General features: G+C 39.4%; 1 protein-coding gene across 1 annotated transcript in view; it reads right to left on the bottom strand.

Moving 5' to 3' along the window:
• The window catches only part of Cntnap4 (contactin associated protein family member 4), a 287263-nt gene that overhangs the window by 193948 nt on the left and 72411 nt on the right, over positions 1 to 20904 (bottom strand). The window contains exon 3 of the mRNA XM_036187241.1: positions 5885 to 6078. Coding sequence (XP_036043134.1) covers positions 5885 to 6078 — 194 coding nt within the window. The remainder of the gene's footprint in view (positions 1 to 5884; positions 6079 to 20904) is intronic.

The following is a 20904-nucleotide window of genomic DNA, read 5'->3' as shown; positions in this document are numbered from 1 at the left end:
ATTTGAGCAGCATTAATTGGACTGTTATTAAAAAGAAAAACAATACATGAAGTGGAGAGCAGGTGTGTTGGGGTTATTTGGAGGGAGTTGGGGAGAGAAAAATAGGGGTGATGTGACATTTAATTGCATACATGTATGAAATACTTAAATACATTGAAAAATTAGTATTTAAAGGGTGCAAGAAAACGTTCTTACTCTAAAATAGATGAACCTACAAGGAAGTAGAATGGCTAAACTAAGCTATTCCTGGGACAAATACTATATGGTTATCCTTATTAGAACAGCCTGAAATGGTCCCTAGAAAATGAGAGATGGGTGAGGATAGGCACCATTCAGCAGGTATAATGCTACAGTTACAAAAAAAGTTATTAAACCCAAAGAGCAGCTGTTCTGCATAGTGCTTATAATGAACAATACTTCATTACACACTTAAAAAATTTTTAGAAGGATAAATTCCATGTTAATTGTCTCTACCACAATTTAAAAAGAAAACCAAGTCACCTTTGCACCATGCAGTGCTAAGTTAATCATTGCAAAGGGTGGAGAATTCATAGGTGCCTAGAAGTATAAATGAGAAATTTCCTGAGGATACAGGCTAACAATGTAGGCTTTAACTAAAAACAACTTTGGGGGATTAGTGTCCTGAAAGGCCGTGCAGATTACTACACTCCTTAGGCATCAGCCAAGGACTGCGGTAATGAAGGTGACAATGTGATGTGTACATGGGAGTAATACTACCATGCTCTGCATCACCACACGTGCCTCAGAGTGGTTAGGTCCCTAGAATAATGACTTGACATGGAGAAAGTTTAGGGGAAATGCCACTTTGAAGAAGAATGCACCTATCTAGGGTCCCACAAACTTTCCGTATTAACTTGACATGAAACAAATTCATGCTTTAAAAGTTTCTGCAGGTGTTGCCATCCTGTCTGACTTATGCAGTTGGCAAACACAATGATTATAATGGCTTCAATATTTTATTACAGGTAATAATCTATATAATTGACTACACAAATCACAAGGATTTTTGTGTTTTCCTTCCAGAACCATGACACTGCTTGTTAAGAAACAAAGGTGCAGGGCTAGAGAGATGGCTCCGCTCTTGAGAGCACTTGCTGTAATTTCAAAGAAACCAGAGATAGTTTACCAGCACCCACATCTGGCAGATCACTACCATCAGTAACTCCAGCTCTAGGAGATCTGATGTCCTCTTCTGGCCCCCAGGAGCACCCCTACACATGTGGCATATATTCACACAGATATACACACATATACATGTGAATTTTAAAACACAATAATGATAGGAGAAGTATGGGTGAGTCAGAGTTTTAATTATTTGGGGGGCAGAGGCAGGCAGATCGCTGTAAGCCAAGGGCTAGCCTGAGCTATATATCGAGATCCAGACCAACCAGAAACCATTACATAATGAGACCACTTCAACAAAAGGAATGAAGAGAGAAAGGGAAGGGGAAGGGAGGAAGAAAGAAAGGAAGGAAGGAAAGGAGGGAGGGAGGAAGGGAGAGGGAGCGGGAGGGAGGGAAGGAGAGAGACAGACAGACAGACAGACAGAGATTGATTTTTGAAGTCCACAAAAGCATCCCTGGTCATGGGGGCTTCTCTTCTTGTCCTGGTCAGTTAGTTTAGTTGATTAGAGCATGGTGCTAACAATGTCAAGATTTCACATTTTATCTCAGCATGAGCTAGTTAGTGGTGGTGACTCCATCCCTCCAAAAGGAATCTCCACTAACACACTTTCTAGTTGGTGGGTCTCAAAAGAACTGCCAAAATGTCTGTGGTGTCCCTATACTTCCTGACATTCAACCCAATAAGTCTGTAAAGACTTAAACATTTGTGTTGTGGATAAATGTCTCTGTAGTTAAGAGCACTTGATGCTCTTGCAGAGGGCTGAATTCCATTACCAGCATCCACACAGCAGCTCACAACCACCTGCAACTCCAGCTTCAAGGGTTCTGATACCCTCACCTGTCCTTCATGGGCTCTGGCATGCATGTAGTACACATAAACCCACACAGACATACACATATACATTACATATAAACAAGGTGTGTGTGTGTGTGTGTGTGTGTGTGTGTGTGTGTGTGTGTGTGTGGTTTTTAGGGGATTGGGGAGATGGCTCAGCAGTTAAGAATACATACTACTCTTCCAGAATACCCAAGTTCAGATCCCAGCAGTCAGGTGACCTACAATTGTCTCTAACTCCAGCTCCAGAGAATTTGTCACCTTCTTCTGGCCTCTGAGGGCACTTCATGCATGTGCAGATACACGCGCGCACACACACACACACACACACACACACACACACACACACACACACATGTAAACATACACACAATTTTCTTTTTAAAAAAAAAAAAAAGATGTTTTTATTTATTATGTATACAGTGTTCTGCCTGCGTGTGTCCTTCAGACCAGAAGAGGGCACCAGATCTCATTAGAAGTGGTTGTGAGCCACCATGTGGTTGGTAGGAATTGAACTCAGGACTGCTGGAAGGGCAGTCTGTGCTCTACACTACTGAGCCATCTCTCCAGACCACACAATTTTCTTAAAGAGAAAAAAATAAATCTTTTTAAAAACTATTCTTGTGTGTATTAAGTATGTTTACTTAAACCATTTAGAAGGCTGGTCCCATGCATTCCTTGAAGTTGTAGTCAGCAGGAGAATCTTGGGTGCTCATCAAAATAATTAGATAGATAGATAGATAGATAGATAGATAGATAGATAGATAGATAGATAAAATAATCAAGGAGAATTTGGCTTAGGTTTTGTACATGTTGCCTTACTGAAAATTTCTAAGATGTTGTTTTCATACTTCTGCAATTGTTTTTAAATGAGTTAAAATTATGCTTTGCATTTACTTTTTCATCACTTGGAACACTAGCTGAAAAGAGTCTTTGCATCCTGAAAATGCTGAGGGACTTTATTTTGTCTTCAATTTAAGGGAACAATTTTAGTGGCCAACATTTACTAAATTTTCATAAAATATTTATCTACCATCCAGCCAAGCAATTTAGAGAAATTACATCTGATGGGCATTAGACCGTAAATTTTATTCTGAAGAAATGTTTTAATATGTTTTAAAGTATCATGTGCCTATCAAGTTTGCATTTTTACTAGTCACCTGTATAGCTAATAAGCAAAATGTTTTCTTAGTCTTCTAAATTACTGTAAAAAGTAGAGAGCATTTTGTTAATTCTTTCAGGTGTAGAGAAGTTATTGTTCTTTCTGAGTAAGGTCAACTGAGAGAAGTGAGGAATTCGCACTTTGGTTCTCAATACCATCTTGGAAGGTTTTATTGGTTTGTTTTATTGTATTTTTTCCTAAACCAATACCACTGTCTTTCTTCCTCTTCCTATCACACACTTGTATAATGCCTTATGTGTTTCTTAACTTTCTCTTGTAGATTTATTGTATCATCCTAGACAGACTGTAAGCCATTAAAAGAAATTGGCACTTTTGTATAATTGGTATATACCCCATAACAGTTAGAAAACCTGAAGGAAAACCTCAAAAATCAACTTAGGAAATGTGCATTCATAAAACAGCAAAAGGTTAAGTTCCTTACTGCGTGTATAAATTCAAGATTGTTCTTCTACTTAAAAACTTTAAGTTGCAATAGTTTATCTTCTTCCAAGTGTAAATGTCAAGAGCCAAGGCATAAAGCAGCCTCACTTTCCCTGCTTTGGCAACTACATAATCTCAGATGAGACTGTATTAGAGTGTTTAGAAGAAAGAATAATTGTAGAGGAAAATAACTTGGCAACCTACCTGTGACCAGAAAAGACAGATTTAAATATGCAAATGTAAGTATGTAACTATAAATAAGTAGTATTGATATTAAATGTAGATTTAAATAGATGAAAGGTAGATGGATACTAGAGATAGATGATAGATAGATAGATAGATAGATAGATAGATAGATAGATAGATAGATATGATAGATATGATACATACATATATACATACATACGTACATACATACATACATGATTGACTGATGATAGATATGCCCAAAGAGCTGATGGGGCAGCAGGGAATCACTATTATTTGGAGTAATGAGAAGAATACATTACAAAATGTTTGTTTCATTCATGTAGTCCTTCATTATTTGTAGGCAACATTCCAGGCACTATTGGGCTTTGATGGTGTTCAGGTAGGACTGAAAGGCAGTTTTTATTGACAGGCAACTCACACTCAAGACGGGGAGCCTATGAAAAAGCCAGCAGATTACAATGTGGTCTAGAGACCAGTGTTGCCTTAACAGTTTTGTGATAGATGCTCTTGGTCCTTCTTTGGTTTAGATTATTAAAAATGTCGCACATGCTGCCATTTCACCCTGAATACCTCCCCTTTAACAGTACTAAACAAGGAAATAGCAATGCCTGCATTTCACTTTTCCCATGTCTAATAAACAGAAACACACATTGTTCACAATGTAAAAACAATGCCTAAACAATGCATTTTAATTAGAGCAGCTAAATACTAGCAGGCAGTAACCACTACTTTCCTAGTTTAAAATCCAATGCTTAATTGAGAAAAACAGTAAAAGATAATCCAAATGTCTAGTTAAAGTAAATACCTCATTAAGCTTTGGTGTTATTGGTTCATCATTGCTATTCATTTTAGCCTTTGTTTGAATGCTTCCCATGGAATTAACTGAACCATAATACCCAGTTGTGTGAGACTTTGTTTCTTACTCTTATACACAGCTTCAACTTGCTTTGGATTTTAAAGTAGTTTTAATAATGATAATAATAACTTTCAAAAAGCAGGGCTCATAGGCAACTGCTTTCAGCCTACTGTTCTTTCTACAGAAAAGACTATGGGCATTTCTCCTCAATTCAATTTTCATCAATAAACACACACCTAATGACCACCAGGAGCTTTCCTGACACAAAGGTAAGCAAATCACAGTCCATTTCTTCAATGAGTTTATAATGTGCAACTGATTCCAAGAAGTCTGAAAAGAGCAGCAACTGGCAGGTCAAAGAAAATTGTCATCATGTGCCCAAATAGGCTTCCAAATTATCCATGTGCTGAGGATGTTCATTAAGTTACTCATTTTCTACAATTCCAGCACCTCAGCCAGAGCAGGGAGACCAGTTCTTTGATTGCAGTATGTCATCTCTAGCTCACAAAGAGCCAAAACATGCTTTCTACACCAACAACGAATTCATCTCTCTGCATCATCAAGCAAGCCTCCTTTAGTTCCCTCTATCAAGGGATATGCAGTCACTGCAAAAATACCACCCCACTTTATCACAACCTGACGCTTTCCTGCTTTCTGTCTTAGAGATCTGGCAAAACACAGCAGTGTACATATTTATTAATAGTGTGTGTATGCATTTGATATATGCAATATTCTATATAATGCATACACATATCATATACATATGCATATATATACAACTCTATAACTTCAAACATAGTTCCATATATTAGCCTCTATCTTCTCTATCTTCAAGAGAGAAAGATCCAGACATCTCAGTCATCAGACCAAACCAAATAAATACCTTTGCCTGGCTTCATTGACAATATGAAAGCACCATGTCATCTTATAAACATAACATTTTTAGACAAGTTTTACTTCTTGAGTTTCTACACTGTTTAATGGCCTGGAAAGACTTTTTTTTTTTTAACCTTCTGAGGAATTTACTCTTAGTATATTCATAAATTAATTACGCATATTTTCCCTTGAGAAATGGTGTCAGAGTCACCCTAAAGGTTCTATGACTGCTTTATATAAGAGACTTACTAACAAGTTTCAGGATGACTGTGCTTCCAGCCCTACATCTGCATGCGCGCATGCACGCACACGCACACACACACACACCAGGACCCATATATTTTACTAAGAAAACATACCCAGATGCTGTCTTCTTGTCGGTATTGTTTCCAATTCCTTCCACTGTCACTAAACATCAGGAGATAGCTGGTCACCCAGTTGGAGCTCCCATATCCACCTTGGGTGGCCACAGATGTGACCTCCATCCTCTCTCCAAGATCAATCTGCAGCCATTGATATTTGTTGGACACAAGTGGAGACCAGCCACCAGCTCCTTTTGCAAAAATAGAATATTGGGAAAGAACATGTTAAAATTCCATGAATAGAGTGGAAATGCTGGTATACTGTATGGAATTCAGAAAGATTCCCAGGATATGGAAGGCCTCATAATTATATTAAAACATAGGAAAGCAGAAATGTAGTAGATAAGGCTAGTTTTCCAGCACTGGAGAGAAATTAGGAGGTCACATTGAATATTTTTAAATGTTTTGTGTGAAAGGTCATGCTAACATTTGGTGCCAAAGTGTTTACTGCCCATGGGCATGGCTGAGTAATCGTGTGTGGCCTTTGGTCTGTCTCTGTTCAGGGAGGAAATATAAAGGAGAAAGTTTTGGTGTTGGCAGAGCTAACAAGCCGAGTTTAGTTGTGTCTTGGTACGTTGCTAATTATTAAATAACAAAGATGTTCAAGGTGTCACAGTCTCATAAGAGGGGCAGATATTGAAAAGCATGTTTGAAATATAGCCCCAAAATCATTAATGGTAAAACACTGTGCAGGAAACCATAACATGAGAAAAAATTGGAGGTTTCTGTGCAGTGGGAGAATGGATTGGGTTTGCAATCATATAAGGGAAGATGGCTACATGTGTACTTTTGCCATCTTTGTGATTAGCCACAGTAGGAGTGTGTAAATCACAGACTGGTAAACTGTACAAGGAAGCACCCATCCCACACTGAGACAGTTTTGCAGCATCCCAGGCCAGATCTGGAGAAGAAGAGTGTGTGTGGTGGAGAGGGTGCTAACAAATTGAAACACCACAAATAAGCTGCCTCTAAGTACTTGGGGTGGGACCAGGAGAGTGTGATACATACTCAAAGAAAGTATGGGTGATGCAAACAGTGTTGTGAATATTTTCTTCGAGATGCACTAAAGCAGTGCTCATATCTCTTTAATTAAGATGTTTTATTTTCCCCTTCAATATAATTTGGGAATTACTCCAGTTCTTAAAGTACTGACTGAATATGTAAGATACACACACACACACACACACACACACACACACACACACAATTATTGTTAAAAAGGCATCACAAAATAGTGCTCACACATTCTGAAACACAATATCTAGGAGCTGGAGAGATGCCTCATTGGTTAAGAGCACTGGCTGCTCTTCCACAGGATGCAGGTTAGATTCCCAGCATCCACATGGTGGCTCACAACCATCTGTAACTCTAGTTCTAATAGACCTAATGCCCTCTTCTGGACTTCCACAGGTCAGAACATGCATGCAAGCAAAACATAGCCATACACACAAAACAGAATTTAAGAAATACACTGTTTATTCCATGACTCCAAACAAGACTAATCACCTAGGTTTTCATCTCATTCCTTTGCAGCCACCTCAAGACTTTGGTAATAAGATCTGAAATTTTAAGCTCAGATTACCATCAATTCACACACAATTTGATTCGAGCATTATTTTTATATTCATGAGCTATTTTTGAAACTTTGAATATAAGCATAGCTCAAAGAAACACTCCCAAAATGTCACTTTTAGGTGTGGTGTACATGCCATTGTAACACATGAAGGGACATGCCTTGTGAATGACTGTTTTGGAAGACATAAAGATTCTGTTGATGGGAAGACACAGTGAAACTCTGAGAGACAAAGGACTTTATTCTTACTGTTACTTACAACTCCAAACAAGAGAAGGTTATGAAGTTGGGGCTCATGGGATAATGACACCTCAGAACGACATAACAAAGTAAAACTATAAGAGGGGGTTCATGTGTGACAGCTGGGATGAGATTAGCTAGGTTTTGTGAGCTTCTAGTAAAGTGATTATTTTGAATAAATTCTCTAGAAGAAATTCTGGGCTGTGGGGACTGTTTCTAGCCACATGGTACCAGGTTTCCCTGTGAGTAGGGCTGATGCATGGTGACCCAAATGGTTAGAACCCAACAACAGAATGGGCTGGGGCATAAATATAATCAGTTGCTCTAGGCAAACTGACTAGTCATTTATCAAGGATTCAAAACTAACTCAAAATAACATTTAAAAAATTATAGCAATATCCTCTCTTGATGGTATCTCAATAATTCTTGCTTGCCTTAGGGTATGGTGCCCAATATTTACTACACTATACTGTCTTTAGAGTAAGGAGGTTGGAAAGATGGCTCAGCAGAGGACCCAAGCTTAGGTCTCAACAACCCACCTGTCCTGTAGTTCCAGCTCCAGGGGATATGGTGCCCCCTCTGGCCTCTGTGGGCACTGTACTCATGTTCACAAACCCACACACACACACACACACACACATATATATATAATAAAAAGATAATTTTAATCTGTAAAACCTAGATACTTTTTCACAATTCCTTCCTTTCCTTTCTTCCTTCCTTCCTTCCTTCCTTCCTTCCTTCCTTCCTCCCTCCCTCCCTCCCTCCCTCCCTCTCTCCCTCTCTTTCTTTCTTTCCTTCTTTCTTTCTTTCTTTTTTGGCAAGCCATTATGTAAAATGGTATTCTACTCTATAAACTGGAAGTTCACTGTCATCCTTTCATAGATCCAGGATATTTATACATCAAGTAATTTTTTGTAGGTATAGTTTCATTTTTTAATTTTCTTTGTATTTACTCTTAAAGAATGCATGTGACTGGGGACTGGGGAGATGGCTCACTAATCAAAACACTTTCCTCACAAAACTGAGGACCTGAGTCCAAGCCCACACAAATCTAGGAATGGTAGCCCAGTTCTGTAATTCCAAGACTTTAAAGGTAGAGACAAGAAAATACCTAGAAGAGTTCAGGCCAGAAAGCGCACTAAAGGAAAGATCTTGTCTCAAGCAAGGTGGAAGGTGAGGACCAACACTTGAGGTTGCCCTCTGACCTCTACATGAAAACTATGGCACATGCATACCCCAACACACACACACACACACACACACACACACACACACACACACACACACACAATCAGCTAGCATTTTTATAATGTGACTTGAGAGTGGAGTCATGTTGGTCCCTAATCCCAGCAACCTTGTTTTGATTAGAGTAGAATGCTATTCATACTTAAGCAAGAGAACTTGTGGGGCAGACATGGGCTGTGTTGAAATAGGGGTGGCCCAGTACTGTGTGTCTGGCACTGCCGTCTGCTGTCCACAGGAGGCCCTCCTACTCCCATAGTCTCTTTTCTACATAGGAATTATTCTTGGAAGATCTACAGCACACCCTCTGTAGAATCCACCACAGACATCTCACTGGGTCCTTGAACCTTCTGTGGGAACTGCTCCCCTCACATTATTCTTATATCCAAGCCAGCACTTTCTCCACACTCTATTCCTTGGCATCCGTTGAGGAGACAAGTGCTGTAAACAGAGACAAATGGGTACCTCTCATTGTCGGATATGATAGTAAGAATCTGTATTTCCCAGGAAACATATGGGAATGAAGATCAAAAATCCTTAGCTATCAGACTGCAGAAACAACCTCCTTCCCTGCTTACAATGGACCATATTTTTTTAAATACAAGTGCACGATGGAGATAGTGAATGGGTGAGTATGTCCATCCACTGTCCTAGCCATTCTCTTTTCTTCCCCAGGGCCTAGCAGATGCTTGGAATCGGAAAGTCATTGTAGAGCTGGATTTAACCAAGCATCTTAGGTCCTCCAATTGCTGTAATTGAAAATCATTCTGAATTGTTATCATTTCTCACAGTGAAAACTTGGGAAAGAAGGATGCCCACAGGCAGCTACCATCTTACTTTGGAAGTTCTGCATGCAGAATTTTGTCTCTATTAGCTTATACTTCCAAGAAAATGCTGACTAGTTTGCTTCTTATTCTTTCTAGTTAATTTTAATGTTCTGAAATTGGTAATGTGGTTATGTTGAGAATTATATTTTCATCGAGAATATCACAGTACTTCTGCATCATTTCAGGACATCTTTATAATCCTGTATTTAAAAAAACAAACAGGAGAGATGTATAGCAAGGTAAATGTGTCAGGGTGATCTGAGTGGGTTAAAATTGGATCATCAATTCTCATCAGGAGTAAGAGGAACCCCTGAATGACCGCTTCCCAGCATCACTCACAGTTACAGTCCCACAAGCTGACTTGAAACATTGGCAGTTAATTGACCTTGAACATTTCAATTTCTTACCTGTGGTGAAAAGGTACTACTGGTATGCAAATTAAGCTATCTCATTAACAAGGTACACTGATAAAGTAATGGAAGCTCTGATGCTCCCAGGCTTTACCAAGTAATTTCGGTAGGATAAGTCAGCCACGGGGGATGAAAAGATTCCCGTTGGGTTTTAAGCTGCGAGGCTCTGCAGTGGTACATGACGGAATGCGCTTGTTAGAACTTTAAGAAAAATGTTGAGTAGCAATGGAGAAAATGTGAGATAGAAATGGATTCATCATTGGCTGATCTTGGCAGCCTTTGATGGCAGGAAGGGACAACGGTGACATGAGATACAAATGACACTGCAGCTGAGGGTCACACTGCACCAGTCCTCTGGTCACTGCCCATCTATCTAGCCTCCTGAAGACAAACCAGCAGCACAGATACTTTTTGTAATAGAGGACATGATGGCTAACTCCCAGCAAATTGAAAACTCTGAATTACTATAAATAAAACACTATAATGAATTCTTTACTTTGTTTATTAACTAAACCTTTCAGCTGCTAGTCAACTGTTATTTGTCCTTAATGTGCTTTTAATATGCTAATATATTCAACACCACAGTAAGCCAATACCTATGAAACTAAAGACCATCTTTTCCTAACTCTATCTATTCTGAGGTTACTGATAGTAAACCTACCCAAGAGTCCTGTCCCTCCATTTCATTCTCTCTTCACATCACAGACTTTCTTCTCCAACCCCATCTACCTATTTCTCCAGCCTTAGCCCTGCTTCTGAGACTTGGCATAGTCAAGTGCCACATGTACTTCAAATAGAAGCATTTCTCTTTTATTTCTTTTGAAATATTTAATTACTATTTTATGTGTATATGTGTGCCTGAGTGTATGTCTGTGCATCACATATGTATAGGTGACCATGGAGATCAAAAACTGGGATCAGATACCATGGAAATGGTGTTAGGCAGTTTGGGAATTACCAGATGTGGGAACTAGTCCCACACCTGGATCTTCTGCAAGAACAACAAGCACTCTTAATCACTGAGCCATCTGTGTAGCTCCTAAAAACATTTATGAACTTTTCATATTACAGCTTGGAAACTCATATTTTAAGGTCATTCCCCCTTAATAGAATTCCTAAATATTATAGTATTGTCATGAGAATTCAATTTTTTAAAGCATGTGAAATGCCTATTGATTTCCCCACATTCAGAAATTGTGACAGTCTATGCTGGCTGTAACTTTCTGGGTTGTGAAACTATTATTATTGCTATTGACTCCAAGCAAAGAATTGTCGTCACCATAAAGCTGAGCTTTAAAAATGTTTACTGGTCTCACAAATCTATGGGTATGAACATAAATATGTAGAAGGTAGTTTACTCTCAATCTTGGCCTTCTTTTTGCAGTGGGTAGTAGTTAAGAGAGACATTCATAACACCTGAGAAAAAACTGCTGTTAGGGCTCAGCTGAAGATGGGACATCTATATAAAGTCCTCTCTCCCAATGCTTAGGAAACTGTAGAAAATAGTGTGGAAATAATGCAAGAGCTGGAGGAGAGGGGAAGTCTTATGAAATGCTGTCTTCTGAACATGACATCGCTGTTGAACATATGAACTTTTGGCAGCTGTGATACCTGCACAAGACCTTCACAAGAACAAGCGAGTTATAAATTCCAGCATGAGTGGGGGAGGGGCAACACAACCAAATTGTGGTGTCCCACACCAACCTGAGGAACCATTGGCAATGACTGACTGCTGGGGGTGTGTCTTAGTTAGGGTTTCTACTGCTATGACCAGAAACCATGACCAAAAAGCAAGTTGGGGAGAAAAATGTTTATTTGACTTATGCTTCCATATTCCTGTTCATCATTGAAGTAAGTCAGGACAGGAACTCAGAAACAGGGCAGGAACCTGGAGGCAGGAGCTCATTCTGAGGTCATGAAGGATATTTCTTACTGGCTTGCTCCACATAGCTTTCTCAGCCTGCTTTTATAGAACCCTGGACCTCTAGCCCAGGGATGGGACCACCTACTATGGTCCCTTTTCCATTGATCACTAATTGAGAAAATGCCTTACAGCTGGATCTCATGGAAGCATTTACTCAACTGTGGCTCCTTCCCCTCTAATGATTCTAGCTTGTGTCAAGTTGACACAAAAATCCAGCTAGTATGGGGGGGCGGGGGAATACTTTTCTTTTGTAGTATGGCCATTGGTAGGTTCCCCATACCCTAGTGGATAGCCTTACATCCATGTCCATAAGGGTGGTACTAACTGGACTTAGTGGTTTTAAGGGAAAGAAGGTGTTAGTTGCCCAGAAATAATTAGAATGGAGATAATAGAGTGATGTATATGATCAAGATACAATATATACAAGTATGAAAATTTAAAGAACTTATAATAAATAAATAAATAAATAAATAATATTATCTCTAATAAAACAGTTGGCTGTCATTCCCTGTTTATTGTTCTTATAGTCTTTCTAACCCCTTTCCCACTGTCCCTGAAGCATTGGAAGGAAAAGAAAGAATATAGATTGAACATTCTTAAGTCTCTCTATTCTTTACACCTTGAGCAGTTGAGTGTTTCTATGATAATTGCCATCTACTGTAAAAAGAGGTTTCATTAGTGACAGTTGAAAGGTACAAGAGTCTATGGGTATAGCAATAAGTCATTAGGAGTTGGTTGAATGAAACAGCATTTTCCAGACCAAACAGGGCAATTGCACGTGTGCACTCACAGTGTCTGTAACAGCATGCATAGGACCTGCACAAGACCTGCAGAAGCTCAAACCAGACAAAACCCTAACACGGAAGGCAAAGGTGGTCATGAAATCCCAACCCCTAGCCAAAGAGCTGTGGCAATTGATAGTTGTTCAGAAAAGAAGAGTCTATTTTCTTTAAAGGTGTGGAACCAAGCAGGCTCTGATGGATGGCCCCATGCCCAAGAATCTATGAGCAGCACAATTTGCACTTGATGGTTATAAAGAGAGGGAATACAAAAATCAGGTAAGTGGTTAGGGAAAGGAAGGGTGGATAGGGGAGGGGTTGTCAGAGGGCTACATAGTATCAAAATACATTGTATAAAACTCTCAGAGAATAAAGAAGATATTTAAAAACTACTTAGAGACCAAGTGGTTACACAACACAGCATCTCTTTGATCTGTTACCTACCATTTTTAGATTCCCACAGGACCTGCCTCAGGAGCATATGTTTCTATGAGTTATAATGACAGACAAGCAAACTAAAACGTATCCAGTGTGTGTGTTCCATAGGTGCTAAAGGGGAATTTGCAACTGTGTTATACTTCATTTTCAAAATTATCCAGTAAAATAAACTATATTTTCACATTTCTACAAATGAAGCTTAAAAAATATCAGAAAAGATAGTAAATTTCCCCAGTATTATGCAATGTTGGTTTCTTTTTATTTTTCAAGACAAGATTTCTCTGTGTAACAGCCCTGGCTGTCCTGCAACTCCCTCTGCAGACCAGGCTGGCCTTGAACTCACAAAGATTTGCATGCCTCTGCCTACCAAGTGCTGGGATTAAAGACATGCACCACCACCACCCTGCTTTTTTTTTTCTTGCAATATAGGTTTTAAGGGATGAAAATTTACTTTTAAATTAAAACTTAAAAGAAAGTTTTTATTTTTAAAAAGTATTCTAACCTCTTTATGACACCTCTCAGTGATACATTTTATCTTACTAATTTGTCAAAATAATATAAAATTCAGTGTTAGTTAAGTGTAAGTAGCCTGGAACCCAGGCTCTGCTCATTGGAGCTTTGGTTTTGAGGACTGTGCATTGCCCTCTACTTCAACAGAAGCTACTCAGGACCACTGCTACAGCTCCTCTTCCTCCTCTTCCTCCTCCTCCTCCTCCTCCTCCTCCTCCTCTTCCTTCTCTTCTTCCTTCTCCTCCTTTTTCTCTTCATCCTCCCCTCTTCCCTCTTCCCTCTTCCTCCTCTCCCTCCACTTCTGCCTCCTTTTCCTTCCTCCCTCTTCCTCTTCTTCCTTCTTCTCCTCCTCCCTCTCCTCCCTCTTCTTCCTCCCCCTCTGCCTCTCTGCCTCCTTCTCTCTCTCTCACTCGCTCCCTCTCTTCTACCCTCTATTCCTCCATGCCCCTCAGTGCTGGTCCATCATTGCCTTTGTTCTCTAGAACGCATTCAACCTTCTAAGGAGCTGTCCATATCACTTACACCTTTTCTTGTCCCATCTGATCTTATGCCAGCTGTAGTCAGGCATTCCCTCCAAGTCATTCAACTGAAAATATTCTTGTACAAGTGACCAAAGAACACCAGATCCTCAAATCCAATATCCAGACTTCAGTCCTCCTACCACTTGAGCATATGGAGATTCTCATCTTTGGGATCACTCTCTATGTCTTCATGTATTTTATTTACTTAGTTCCTACAGTATTGAACTCTAGAATTCCTAGATAGGTTATTGACTGTTCCTTCTCAGGCTCACCATTATCCATTCTTTTTCATTTGCATTTATTTATAAATATGTATTTATTTACCTATTTATTTGTGGGGGGGTTGGGTGGAGTAGGGGTGCAACCGTGCCATGGAGTACACTATGGTGTGTATATGGAGGGCAGAGGACAACTTGCAGGAGTCAGTTCTTGCCACTGTATGGATCCAGGGAGTCCTACTCGGCTCCCTGGCCTCCTTTCTTCATTTTCTCTCCAGTCATCTCTCAAAACTGAGACTCTTCAGTTCTCAGGCTCTGGCTCTGTTTATTTCCCTTCTATTTTTGTTCTTTGCTTTCTTAGACAGTTTATGTGTGTACCCACATGTCACCTGTGAATTTTACTCATTCTTTGATAACACTTCCAACCTTCCCCCACCTCACTCTATACATTTGCCTAACATGGTCACTACAAGTCTTTCCTTCCAGTTTCTCAGGATGAACAAATAAGGAGAGTCACACTTGACCCCTTCCTTTTTCTTATACTGTACATCTCAAGTACTGGAGGATGGTGGTGGTGGTTCTCCACTCCCATAACCTTCATGGATGCTTCCTTGTCTCAAGCCTCATTGTGCTATCCTGGATTCTTGCAATAACCACCTAATGATCCCACTTTCTGTCTTTGTAGAGACTCTCTTCTCTACAAAATATGTATAAATGTCATCCCTGAACTCAAAAATGCTGCAGTGACTCTTGGTTGCATACAGAGTGAAAAACAAAGTTCCAATTATATGAACTTGAGGTTTGTTGGGACCTGCTTTCCTTCTACCCTCCCATCCATTCTTCTTTTCTTTCCAACTGCTAAAGTTTTAATGTGTCTCTCCCAAGTCCCAAGTCCATATGTTGTAAACATAACCCCCAAATTAATGTTTAGAGGTCATTAGGAAAAGGTTGAAGCCACAAGAGTGGGGCACTCATGACTGTACCCATACCACAGGAAAACACACACACACACACACACACACACACACACACACACACACACACACACACACACCAAACTGGTTTACTAACTCAGTCTTACTGAGTGCTTACCCCCACCCTTCCTATGATGCCAGAAGATCTTCATCAGATGTCAAGAAGATGGCAATGCCATACTCTCAGACTTCCTAGCCACCAGACTTGCAAGTTCACACAACACCTTTCTTTATAAAGTACCTAGGCTGTAGTATTGTGTTATATCAGCCAAACACCAACTAAGACACCAGCTCCTTCCTCTCCATTGACAATGGTCTTCTTGCTGGTCTTGGAATGAACTGTTCATCATTTGCCATCTCCTGAGCTCTGTTAAACATTCTCTTTGTGAGCTAACATCTTTTCTGTCTTCAGGATTGCTCAAAGCTCTTCCCCTCTCAAACACTTGCATATCCTGATCTCCTCTTTTAAAAAAAAAATTATTCCACTCAGAAATCCTGCAGCCTTTGTCTTACCCTGACCCACATTTCTTCATTTTTTGATGGAAATTGTTGTTTATTCTCTATCTTATCCCATTCAAATACAAGCTCCACTGGACAAGGAATTTTCACTTGTTGTGTTCACTGACAGAACCCAAATTCTTAGCATACTGCCTGACACAGAATAGATTCTAAATAAATACGAATATTGATTAATTGTAGAGATGTGCACTGAGAATTGCCATATGGTGATTTCATCACTAGACAAACACTATTGACTGTACTTACAAAATCAGGAACATGTAGTCTACCACTCACCCAGGCTATATGGAATAGCCAACACCATGCATGCCATCCATTATTGACCGAAACATTATATAGCTTATGACTGTATTTCTAAATGATGGAATAAACTAAAATTGCAGTCATATGCGCCTGAGTATTTGAACTCACACAAGTTATGCCTGAATTAAACAAAACCATAGAATTCTTTGCAATGGTGCACTCAAATTAAAAATCTAGAAATTTGGCTGAGATGTCAATCTCATAGCCCACCAGTCAGCTCACAGTTACCCAGTTTAGTTACTCTAAACTACATTTCACAGATGTATGTATAGTTTTGCTTTTTGTTTTTTTTTTTTTTTCAGTCCTGGATACAATGGAAATGAGATGCTTTCTCTCTTCATCTCCCCAGCAGGGCCCTAAATTAATAATACCTCACTAAGTTCTCCTAGGTTTGAGTTCTTTGTTGTCTATCAATTTTGCCTCGCAGCAAATTGGCAGGCTGACTTTCAGCCCTTCTTTTTGTCTTGCCAGATCAAACATTTCTGAAATCTTTAATAATTCAGAGGATTGAAAAGTAAATATTTATATCCTTTCTCTGTTCAGGCATTTTGATTTATATATTTGATTTTTCCATTTTAGGACAACCAAATTTCCTCCAGAAGTCCAATAAAGCTACAAAAAAAAAAAGTGCCTTAATCAGTTTTTATTTTTACCATGCCGAGTTTTAGCTTATTTAAATTAGCAGTTTGAGGGAAAATGGTTTTGAGTACATGATGTCTAGAAAGTCAGATGATGATGAGGATCTGCCCATAATTTACTTTCTAGGCCCATTATAATACTTGTCTCAAAGCTCCCATTTAGATCCATTATAGTGAAGCAGGTCATTTCAGTAAATGACCTCATGGATGGAAGATAGTGCACTGGCTCAGAAGATTATGTAACTTTTTTTTTTTATATCTTTCCTAGCCAGACGGCAATGATAAGCTGTCATGAGCCAAATGCCCCCACACCACTCCCTCTGGATCACCAAACTGATATCACTCTCCTGCCACCGACAGACATTGTCTTCACACAACAGTTGGGAACGCAGCATGGGCATTGGGTGGTAGACATTGGAGCATGGTGCATCACAAGCACAGAAAGTGAAAAGCCAGTCACAAGTGTTTGGTTGAATAAATGAGTTAATAATTTTCCAATTTGAAGCAAAAGCTTAAATATACTAGCAAAGTACTGTGTTTTAATATATATTTATGTGGGCTTATGAATGTGATAAATATACTTTTGGATGTACATATTTTAATTCCAGAATATATTCCTTTGTGAGTATTATCTTACTGCTGTCATCATCATTGTGCAGACAAGAGCAATGATTAGTGATGTACCCAGCCAAAGCAGCATGAATTTCTACCCAGCAGATGGAGTGCAGTTAGACAGAATTCCTTTCTTCCTGATACCAACTCCTTACATCCCTTGCCTTAGAGCCTTTAACTTCTAAAACATATGACTATAAAGTCTTTGTCTCTTGAGATGCAAATTGTCATGTAGCCTCTTGCCATTTTCATAATCTTGGAATGTCTTTTTCAAGGACCTATGAGACACCCCTTTGAAAAATCAAGCAATGAAGACAAGGTCCCTGTCTTCCAGGCTCTGTGGGAGACTAGTAGCCCAACTTCCTCAGGCTTCAGTTAGCAAGCAGATGGTCTGATCACATTGGCCCGCATCCCTCCACACACACAGTGTCCTCTAGTACATTTCCACTAGGTCAATCCAGTGCCTCCACCAGACTGTTTCAAGGAACTGGGTTCAGTTTCTCTCCTCTGTTGAAATGTCCTTAACCTCTGCTGCTATGCTCTTCACTAAAGTCTGCCTTGGCTGCCTACCTCAGTCCTGCCTACAGTTTTTCTTTGATGGGAGAGCTTTGTTTTGCCGTGGCTTCTTTAATGCAACATGATTGTTGTTGTTCTACCCAGTGGGTTATATTCTCCAGCAACTCAACAATTTTACAATTAGAGTCTAAGATAAGAAGAATGCCTTGTGGTGAATGCGTGCCTGTCTCAGGGATAGACAGCCATTTACCATTGTAGTGGCCAATGCTCAATGGTTACTACTGTATTCCTGTGTTATCCGTTAGCAAAAAGGAATCTGGATAGTAGCATAGAAGTGTCATGCAGCTCACTTGGCACAAGATGGCCCTTGCCAGGAGAGCAGACAAAGGTGTAAATAAGCTACTACAATGACACTGAATGGCAACAAATATCCAGTGCTGGGTACCAACCCAACCATGCTAAGCAGATATAGAAGGTTCAAAGCACAAGGATCCATCAACAATCCTCAGTCGCCTCTGAAAAAACAACCAAAATCCATCACCTACTCACACCAAGGCATCATGGATGTCCTTCCAACTACCACTTTGGAAGAAGGATAAGAAATGTTAGAAAGTTAGTATTCCATTTTTTTACATAAATAGGATTCACACATTAGAAAGAAACTTTATTAGCCAGTAGAGGGTAGGAATTTGGAGCAATGTAATGTGGAGGCTGCCACATACAGTGAGGTGTCTCTGGACAGAATTACAAAGAATCCTACTTTAAAACAAAACAGATATCAACGCTTTGATAATCATGAGTAATATGTAAGATGCTTGAGTTACCTTTCAACCACCACTAGCCTAATCATCAGACTCAGGAGTTTGGAACAAGCTGGAGATGGTCATACCAAAGTAGATTTTAGATCTGAATGACCTATGTAATTTAGTAGTACTATGAGCTACTCCAAGATTGATGGATACCCTAAAAGCTGTCAACAATACATCTTATAATTATAAATGGATGTGTAGATTGTGGAGAATAATGCAATTTCCATGTGTAACCAACCAAAATTGGTGCAGCTTTACAATTACCAAAACATCTTGCCATTTATACGACATGGGTACATTCACATTCACACTTTAGATGAATTTATTGGGCATAACAATGATTCTTGGTTCTTACACAGATTATCTCTCTATCTATCTATCTATCTCTACCTATCTACCCAAACTTTAACAGTCACAGTTTTCTACAGTAGTATGGGGAGTGGTATGCAAATAGGATTAGAGTTTGAAGCCAGCAGGTAAAATATTTCCCTGTGCACACATTCAATTCTAGAAATGCTTCCAAATGCAGAACTTTCTGCTACCCAAAAATTGCTTCCTCTCACATCCCTGCACCCCAGCCAGCTCCATCTGGCTCTTGGTCTATGAAAAAAAAGAGGGACACACAAGGTTATGATTTAATGAAAATTTGAGTAGAAAAAAAATGCTATTATGTGGTTTATGTCAAAATCATTTGACTACCATGAGTCTTGCCTGGGATCCACACACATTTGAATATTTTGAATTATCCTTGATAATTTAATTATTTTAACTGATTGATTTACCTTACTGAATAAAACAGATCAAGTTTCATCATCTTTGATCTTTAAGTATTTTTCTGTACTAAAATAGTGAAGAACAGGAATGAAACAAAAATAACCAATGCTAGGTGATTTTTCCCCCCAGGATACATGCTTTTCCTTCATCTATTAATCCAATTATTTAAAAATTTTTACGTATGTGTATGTAGATCTGTGTGAGTATTCACTGTATGTATGCAAGTGCCTGAGGAGGCCAAAAATGGGTGCTGGATCCAAAGTAGCTAAAGTTACAGACAGCTGTGATCTGCCCAATGTGTATGCTGGGAACCAGCAGGATCCTCTGGAAGAACAGTTAATGCTCTTAACCACTGAGCCATCTCTGTGGCCTCTACTAGTCTGATTTTAAGCTATGGTTATGAATTTGTCTTTGGACTTCCTTTGTAACCCCCAAACTGAAAAGAAACACTCCCTAAAGTCACGCACCACTTGTCAGTTAGTCTGTATTAGAGAGGGAGGCAGATGTTTCCCTGGTTTTGTACAATAAAGCATAGCCCACATTTGAAAGAAGCACAGTAAAGTAAGCAATAGGGAAGACCAGGCATACATAAGATGGAGAAGGGACATCAGTTTATCTTTGTCTTATTTCTATTCCTGATACACAAGGGAAAATTCTAAATTGTCCTTTTTGATAAAAGAAAGTCTCACAAAGCAACCTCATCTCTACTCAGACCAATGAGGCCTTTCACACTGTTGTCAGGGCTACCTATCATCGCTCATGGTTCCCAGTATATATATTGATCCACTGAGTCATAATAAAACGGTGCTTCCTGCCGGGAGTGAGAGTTAATGCAAACATTTTCTGGATCAGAAACATGAACCAAAAAGGAGAAGAAGAAGAAGAAGGTTGTGCTTCTGCCTACCCAATTTCAAATTGCTTCTGGCAATACTATGAATCTCATCAGCACCTCTGTTTTTCCTACAAACTCTGTTACCACACAGGAACATGAAGCAACTAAAGAAAACAGAAAGTGAGTGTTATAGCAGGGGCTATTCCATGCATGCTCATGACAAGAGCTACAGTAATTGCAAAAGCACGTACTTTTGATAAACAAAATGGACATTTACCAGCCCAGATCATTATATTTGAAGCTGTCATTGCTTTTATTATATGTGTCTTCTGAAAATGTGTAACCCATAGTTCTA

The sequence above is a fragment of the Onychomys torridus genome, chromosome 5 (assembly GCF_903995425.1).
Source record: "Onychomys torridus chromosome 5, mOncTor1.1, whole genome shotgun sequence".
Classification (NCBI taxonomy): Eukaryota; Metazoa; Chordata; class Mammalia; order Rodentia; family Cricetidae; genus Onychomys; species Onychomys torridus.
The sequence above is the reverse complement of the archived record's forward strand: the minus strand, read 5'-3'. Positions and strand labels throughout refer to the sequence as shown.